The sequence below is a fragment of the Trifolium pratense genome, linkage group LG7 (assembly GCF_020283565.1).
Source record: "Trifolium pratense cultivar HEN17-A07 linkage group LG7, ARS_RC_1.1, whole genome shotgun sequence".
Taxonomy (NCBI): Eukaryota; Viridiplantae; Streptophyta; class Magnoliopsida; order Fabales; family Fabaceae; genus Trifolium; species Trifolium pratense.
Window position 1 is genome coordinate 6675330 of NC_060065.1, and position 8746 is coordinate 6684075.

Below are 8746 nucleotides of genomic sequence, written 5' to 3' on the forward strand. Positions count from 1 at the left end.
TTATTTTCATTTTTTTCTTTCCTTCTCAATTGCTCAAACACAGAACCACGCGAGAGAGAACCTTCACTTCTCATCGCAACCTTCATCGTTCCTTCATCGTTTTCCTTCTCACTTCTCTTATTCTTCCAAAAACAATCTCCACCTTCATCGATTCATCTTCATCTTCATCTTGCTCACACATCTTCATCATTCTTCACCTTCACAGAACATCGATTCATCGCCATCTTCACCTTGCTGCTCGCATAAATCGCTTCAACACAAAAGATTCAATTTCATTCCGATTTCAATATCTTCGCCATCTTCACCTCAAATTTCGATTTCAAGGTATTGACTTTGCTTAGGGTTTTGATTCTCTGATTGGGTGCTAGATTGATTCTTAACTTTGATATTTCTAGGTTAATTTTGATATATTTCTGATTGAGGGGTTTGAGTAGTATGTATGAGGTCTTAGGTTCATGACTCTAATGTAACCAAAATAAAAAATTAATCATGAACTGCTTGAGTGCTTGACTATTGCCCAATGTCATTTCCCAGTCTTCTATCATCATCTTAAATGTTATTTGCTTTGCACTAAATTTCCTGTAAAAATGTCATTGTGGCCTAATAGTATGCATTGCCACTTTTGGTTGCTATTGCTCCTCATATTTGAATGTTACCGTGTTTTAACCTTTGTTGGCAAAGTTGTCACATTTTACTTGAGTCTGAAATAAACTTAGCTTTAGCTTTAGGTCTAGTTTTCTGTTTTATATTACTCATAACCTGTGTTTGAAATTGTCTGATGCCTTGGTTTAGGTACTATACATTGGTGAGAAAATAGGCTTTGGTATTGGTAGGACAAGGAAGGATGCTCAACAACTAGCTGCCGAGAATGCCCTTCGCAGCTTAGCAGGTATGAGAAGTTTATCCAAGCTATTTCAATATTGTGTTTGTGATATTCTTTTGTAGCGATGAAAAGAAAAACTTAATGGAACATAGGGATCTATATTTATAGTTTGGTCAAACAATTGTGTTTATTTATTATTAACTGTCATTACATTTGGTGGTGTTACATTATTCGTTGCTCTTTATAATCTATGCATTGTATAGAGAACTTTCTTTTACCTTTATGGTGATAGCATTTCCATGGTGCTTGTTCAAGCGTCTGAATATGCCCTTGCAGCACCATCTATGCATGTAGAACAGTTCCCTAGTTTCTTTGTTGGTGATTTGTGAAATTTTACCCATTGAAGCATTTTAAGCTTATAAAAAATACATGATTAATACTTTACAGTGAGTTCAAATTGAAGAATAGCTTTGGTAACTGTATTTCAGTTTGTTAGTTATTTGTGCACTAAATCTTTCTCTGTGAGTATGTGAAGGTAGAAATTAGCATACATTCTTGAGGAAATATTTCTCTACATGGTTCTGATGACTAGTGGCTATGTGCATGTTGGTTGCTTGATGAAATTAGTTTGTTTTCATCTTCATCTTGCTCACACATCTTCATCATTCTTCACCTTCACAGAACATCGATTCATCGCCATCTTCACCTTGTTGCCCGCATAAATTGCATAAATCGCTTCAACACAAAATATTCAATTTCATTCCGATTTCAATATCTTCGCCATCTTCACCTCAAATTTCGATTTCAAGGTATTGACTTTGCTTAGGGTTTTGATTCTCTGATTGGGTGCTAGATTGATTCTTAACTTTGATATTTCTAGGTTAATTTTGATATATTTCTGATTAAAATTTTCGATCCAGTTGTGCATGTTTAGGAGTTGATATTTTTGATTTGATTATTGATTTTAATTTCTGATAAGTTATTTCACCATATGCTTCATTGATTGAGCATGTATTGAATTCTCCTAGCTTCCTGCACCTAATGATTGTATAAAAAGTGATTCAGTGAGATGAAATTTCTCCTGGTGTGTCTGCGTTTTTTTTTGCTGGGCAGGGAGAAGTGAACTCCTATTTGTTTGAGTGTGATTCAGTGAGATGAAATTTCACCTATTTGTCTCCTGGTGTGTCTGTGTCCTGCACCTATTTGTTTGAGTGCCCAGTCCTTGACTGAAGCATTGGACCTGTAAATTAAAGATACCCAAGTGTTACTACATTTGATATATAGTATATAGCATATAGTACAAATGTGAATTGATGCATAGAGTAAACACCTTATTCCCATCACGCAGAACAGCTCCTACTCCAGACTTTCCAGGATTTCCACTCGATGCTCCATCGAATTCAAGGATAACCGAACGCTACAATATTTAGTTGATATTGTTATCTCATATATAAAATAGAGTTATGACTTAGGATACAAAACTCAGGAGTTAAAGATGCCTGTTAACACCTTACACAATATTTCAATTTTGCAGAACTTATATTCCAAACTATACATTGCCATGGATTTGAAGTGTATTTTGCAGAACTTATATTCCAAACTTCAATTTTGCAGAACACCTTACACATAGACAATTATATATGTGCGCAACAATGATGTGTATTTTAACAGTGTAGTTATGTTTAGGTGTGCTATGTATTGCTGTATCCCTTTTGTTGTGTTTTGGCGTTTTTGTTAGACCCCTTGTACATATCCTGCTAAAGAATGATAAACTGAATACACTGAATACACTGTATAATTTTTCGTTAACCATTTGTTATTGTTACCTTATGCATATCAATATTTAATTTCAGATGAGGATAAAGAATACACTGAACCATCTAAATAAGTTGATCGATTATAATTCTAACTTGAACGAAGCGCAAAAGAACCGACTTCGTCAAACTCCTTTTAAATGGGTCGTTGATATGACAGACCACATAAAGGTTAGTGGACCTTTGTTAGAAGAGTTGTTGGGTAGATGGGACTCTATTAGTCATGGATTTAGAGTAGGTTGCAAGACAGTTGCATTTGCACCGGCAGATGTATGTATTGCATTAGGATTACAAATCGTAGGAACAACTGTACCTGTACCTCTTAATGATAACAGTGATTGTCGTGTTAAATCATTGTTTAATGGAGAAGATGTTACAATTGATAGTATACTACAAAAACTTAATGTCCTGAACACAGAACAAGACATTGAAGATTTTTGTAGAGTATATATACTTTTTGCCTTCTTTGCATTATATTTTCCTAAGAAAAGTAGAAATGTCACTAGTGTACCATTTAAGTTGTTGGACGACTTAAATTTGCTTGAAACGTATAATTGGGGTCAAGCGGTGTATGAAGATTTGGTCGAAAGCATAAACACCGCGGCTGCCAAATACGCTCAAAGTGGAGGAGACCCGGGTAAAGAAATAACTCTTTCGGGTTGTTCTGCCATTTTACAGGTACAGATAATTGAGTTTGTTGGTTTAATTGTATAAATTTATAAATTATTTATGATTTGGTGTGTGATATTTTATTTTATTTTGATATAGATATGGGTGGTTGAGAAACTACAATTGTGTGACATATCAGCAAAGTGTTTTCCACGTATTAATAAGTGGACAACACTTCCATATCACGGTAACGAAATGCAAAATATATTTGCAAATGCAAAGGTTAGCACTCACATTGTATATTAATGCATGTGTATGCTTTTATAAAAAAAATTTCACTTTGTTTTCGACTAATCAAGTTTGTTTAATGTGATTAGTTGGTTGAGGATTTGGTTCCAACCGAAGAAGACCAACAATTCAATGTGTTGCTGAAGCCGTTCGACAGTCTGAATTTATGCATGCAGATGATGTTGTCACCGGCTTTTATGCATGATGAAGATGTGTGAGCAAGATGAAGATGAAGATGAATCGATGAAGGTGGAGATTGTTTTTGGAAGAATAAGAGAAGTGAGAAGGAAAACGATGAAGGAACGATGAAGGTTGCGATGAGAAGTGAAGGTTCTCTCTCGCGTGGTTCTGTGTTTGAGCAATTGAGAAGGAAAGAAAAAAATGAAAATAAAAATACTAAAGGTATACTGAAAAGCAATTGACCATTATACCCTTTATTTGTTGTATTTTTGTTTGCATTTTGTGTCCCAATAGCATTTCTGTTGGTATTTAACTTAGTTTCATGGTAACCAGTATCCCCGAGGGTACTAGTTAAGAATATCAAAATGAGTAATTTTTGTATTGAAAAAAGTATTTTTTATACTTATAAAAAGTAGATTACATAATTTCCAATACATTCATACCTTATTTAGCTGCTTAACCAGTGCTCAAGAGGCACTAGTTAGCATTTTCCTTTAACTTAATTCAATCACTCAAAGACGGTTTCCACCCCACATGCACAACCACAGTCCACTCGTACCTTCTCAACAACCACCATATTAATTTTGACAACTTCCTTATACTCTCTAACCCAATTTAAAAAGAAACCAAGAGGTTGCGAAGACCTCACAAAATTCTCATCATGGTTTTCTTGATTCCGCCATCTTTATAATAACATGTGGCACGATGTTAATAAAATTCTCACAAAATTGTGTGATATTATTGTTCAAGTGACTCCATATCAATACATTTAAAGTTGTTAGAAAATAGATGTTAACAGAGGGATCAACTTAAAAAACGTTTAGCAAAAACATATAGTAATTAAAATTATTAAAGAAGTGAGAGATCTATTTAAAAAGTAAGTTACATAAACAAAGATCAGTTTAGTGGTTTATTCAATTGTTGTTTCTACAAAAACATACATAATAGGTTAATATAATATTTTTATTTTAGCAAAATTGCATAGTTCATTGTTTTAAAAAAATAGACATAGCTTTACAACATTTTTCTGGATTCGAACGCATCTTTGTGTATGCAAAGATTACACTCCAAGGCTGAACTATTACAATATATGTGTTAAACAATGAACCTTATATAAATATAATGTATATTCATTAATTCAAAAAATGTTGTTTTTTTTACACCAATTTGCATGATTTTATCTATAACTAGTGTTGTTTTAGAAGAAAAAAAAGATCAGATTATAATTAGAGTATGTTGTTTTAGAAGTATATATTGAGAGTGACGGGATGATTCATAGACATAGTAAAGGTAAGAAGACTTAAATTGGTTGCAATCGAAGTTGATGGGTACTTGTAAATATTGAGACGCTCAATTATGTAAGATACATGAAGTGAGAGGGACAAATGTTGTAGCATAACATATTTGAGTCCTTATGGTGAAGGAATATATGAGCTCGATGCAGAGTCGTTGTCATTGATAGAGAGACAAAATTATAGGGTTTTTCTCATCAATAGTGAGAGGAATTCAAGACCGTTAACGTTTTGATTAGCCATTAATTAAGACCTTGATTTATGTTGCATACGTTACGAGCGTAGTCTACTTGTAACCGTTGTGATCCATTGAACATGTGAATCATCTAAATGGACCAATCAAACTCATGTGTTTAGGCATCAAGCGTATAGTGAGTACGGGCCTTAGGCCCTTAGCCCATGACAAACTTAAAACTTTGGTTTCAAAATTTGTCTTAAATTTGATCTTATATGATTATAAAGTGGTGGTCAACGTCCCACATCAATATTGAAGTTGTTGGCACCCACGCCACAACATATTTTCTGCGCTAACAAATTGAGTTGTATTTATAGAAACAATATATAATTTTGAAGTTATTAATTATTAGTAGTTCTATTTTGAAAATTATACTTGTAAATTAGAAAAGGCAAAAGAAAATAATATACCGTGAAATCCACGTTTTCCATCATATAATGTAAGGGTAGTTATCCAAACAGCTGGAAGTGTCATATAGTCAATCTACCACTCCCATTTTAGCCCGCAACTCCCAAAGACACCGAATCTGCCGTCTTACCAACCACAGTAAAACCTCCTCATCACAAATCCCACACCGCCACGTATCAATAAGTGTAAAGATAATTTTCACGTGACAGATCAGCACGGTAACAAAATCACAACGTGGCAGAACATGAGACTACACTGCCACATGCACCAAAACGCTAGCTAATTGTAACGATTGGGAATGAAATGAATATTGTTCATTTCATTTTCAACCAGGAATTAATTTTTTCTAATTTCATACGTAAATTAAAAAAGAGCACAAATGTATAAGACCATTACTTGGGATATTGTATGTATAGATGAATACACAACTCTAATCCTCTTCATAGATCAAGTACAATATCCGAAAGAATCGTAAATAAATCTTAGAGAGCCAATTAAGGCTCTGAAATGTACCAAACGTTACTTGGGATATTTCATTTTCCCGGCCAAATTCAGTGGGAGAAGGAGCGATAATTGTTCCTTTCACAACCTTCCAAAAATCAATACCATTGCTTCATACGGTAATTAACATTTAATTTCTCAATAATCTTCGGTTACACTTAAATATATCATCATCACATTATTATCACGTTATAAAATTTGAATATTTGAAAGCATATAATAATATTAGCCTAATATTTGGTGGTGAAAAAACAAGGGTACGTTAACGTGTTGATGGCGTCGAATGAAACGGCGACGGTGAAGTGCTACTGTTGCGGGTTAATGGAGGAGTGTGCGCCGTCATACATTAACCATGTTCGTGAGAGTTATCATGGCCGTTGGATTTGTGGATTATGTGCTGAAGCAGTCAAAGAAGAGTCATTGAAATCTATTAGCACTGATGAAGCGCTTAAGCGACACATGAATTTGATCAGAACTTCAACTTCAAGTCCTCCTAATAAACCAACACTTGATTTGATTCTTGCTGTTAAACATCTTCTTTTTCGGTCTTTGGATTCTCCGAGGAAACAATCTTTGAGTTATCAAACGGTTGGTAGATCGCGTAGTTGTTTTTCGACTGTGAATGGAACGGCTCAGGCAGAGACACAACCACATGCTAGGATTGTGCAAGGAAGAGAGATTGGTTAGGTTAATGTTTAATTATACTAATCCTAGTTTAAGTTTTTCTAATGAAAGATCAGTGACATGTTTTGTTTTTGTTAATTTGGTTGTGTTTCTATTTGTGACATTTATGATTGAATAATGAATGATTGTTTGTAGGACTCTTCCTTCCTTGACTTCAATTACATGTTCTATTTGATTATTTATTACTACAATTGAATTTTGTTTTGTTATAGAATTATTAGGTTTCTTTCATATATTTTAAGTTTGTTATTAATTTAATTTGCACAATTGTGTGTTCAGAACTTGTTGAGTAATTAGTTGATTTTGATTATGTATGGATGTTGAAGATTAATTTTCTGTCTAACTTTTTTTTTCTGATATATACACAACTATTGCATATATGTACACGATATATATACTCCAATCTCAAATATAAACAAAAATAAAATGAAAAATAAATTCTTGGATTTTACCTAAATTTACCAAATGCGTCAAAGAAAGTTAATCTAATTTTTATTTATATTTTAAGACCGAAAGGATAATACACATGTGATCATGTCAAAGATTAACATTTGCTAATCAACCAAATACAGAAACATCGTTGGAAATTATGTATCCTAATTTTTTTTCCATTCTATACTTTTACGACATGTGTTAGTGAGACCCTTTTTAAATTTAAAACTTGAACCTTAGGGTATGACAATGCATTTTCAAAATTCAGTCACTACAAACATAATTTTTTAAAAAAAACTCTGTATCCGGTTTAATGATCGTCTAATTTGAGAAGACTAATCTCACTGTTCACTTGTGGAGACCCATTTAAAGCTAGAGTTTTTGTCCTGTATGGACTAGCCCACCGAAATTGACATCAAACATAATTGAACCTAAAACTTTGAGAAGAACATACTCCAAGTTTCAAAGTCTAACGCCACTAGATTAATTCAAGTGGGTTCTACTAACATAATTGAATTGTCAAATTTGAAAATGGAGTCACTATGTTATAACCCAGAGAAGAAATTAATTAACCTTACAATGATGTATATTAGTCCATCTCTATACATCCAAATGTGTTGTCAATGCAAAGGATTCTTATAGCTAAGCAAGCTAAACAACAAAGAAAGTTTTCTTATAAATTTTTCCTTCATATTATTAGGGATGGCAATGGGTAGGGTATGGGTAGGGTACTATAGTACCCATCCCCATACCCGCGGATTGAAAAAATACCCGTACCCATCCCCATACCCGCGTGGGTAACAACTTTTGCCCCCATCCCCATACCCTATGGGTACCTAGGTACCCATACCCGTAACCGTTACCCGCATTTTTACTAAAATTAAATTGATCAATTATAAAATATCATATAATTTTAATAGAATTAAAAAAATTTCAAAGATTTTAATATTGACTAATGAAAATTATAAACAAAATTATTACTAACTTTATGTTAAAGTTCATATTTATGTTAAATATTCACATTATTTTTATATTATGTTATAAATAAATATTTTTATTAAAAATATGTAATAGTTTAGTAGAGTTGTATTGTTTTAAATTGATTTACATATATTATAATATAATAATATAAATAAAATAAATAAATATATATTATGCGGGTATGGGGCGAGTTGGGTACTAAGGTACCCGTACCCGCACCCATACCCGTTCATTTTTGCGGGTAATTACCCATACCCGTGCCCGTACCCAAAATGCGGGTTTTTACCCTACCCGTTGTGGGTAATTTTTGCGGGTACCCTCTGGGTATGGGTCAAATTGCCATCCCTACATATTATTAAGAATTTGTCCTCAAATCAATTGAGTGAGTTGGTTCACTTGGTTGTTACGGAGGAGAAAATGTTGATATTGAAAGATGGAAATCTACAAAGTTAAGCCACGCAATTGCTGGATTTGTCGAGGCATAATATCTGCAGTGTAA

The 8746-nt window shown here is 33.4% G+C and overlaps 2 protein-coding genes across 2 annotated transcripts; both read left to right on the forward strand.

Annotated features, from left to right (window-relative positions):
- Nucleotides 1-1603: 1603 nt before the first annotated feature.
- On the forward strand, nt 1604-3752 carry LOC123895748. The gene is made up of 4 exons (XM_045946238.1): nt 1604-1632; nt 2677-3315; nt 3406-3528; nt 3624-3752. Exons 2-4 carry the CDS (start codon nt 2677-2679, stop codon nt 3750-3752), a joined length of 891 nt encoding a protein of 296 aa, XP_045802194.1. The 5' UTR covers nt 1604-1632.
- Nucleotides 3753-6423: 2671 nt separating this feature from the next.
- Nucleotides 6424-6837, forward strand: LOC123895749. The gene has a single exon (XM_045946239.1). It carries the CDS (start codon nt 6424-6426, stop codon nt 6835-6837), a length of 414 nt encoding a protein of 137 aa, XP_045802195.1.
- Nucleotides 6838-8746: the final 1909 nt, after the last annotated feature.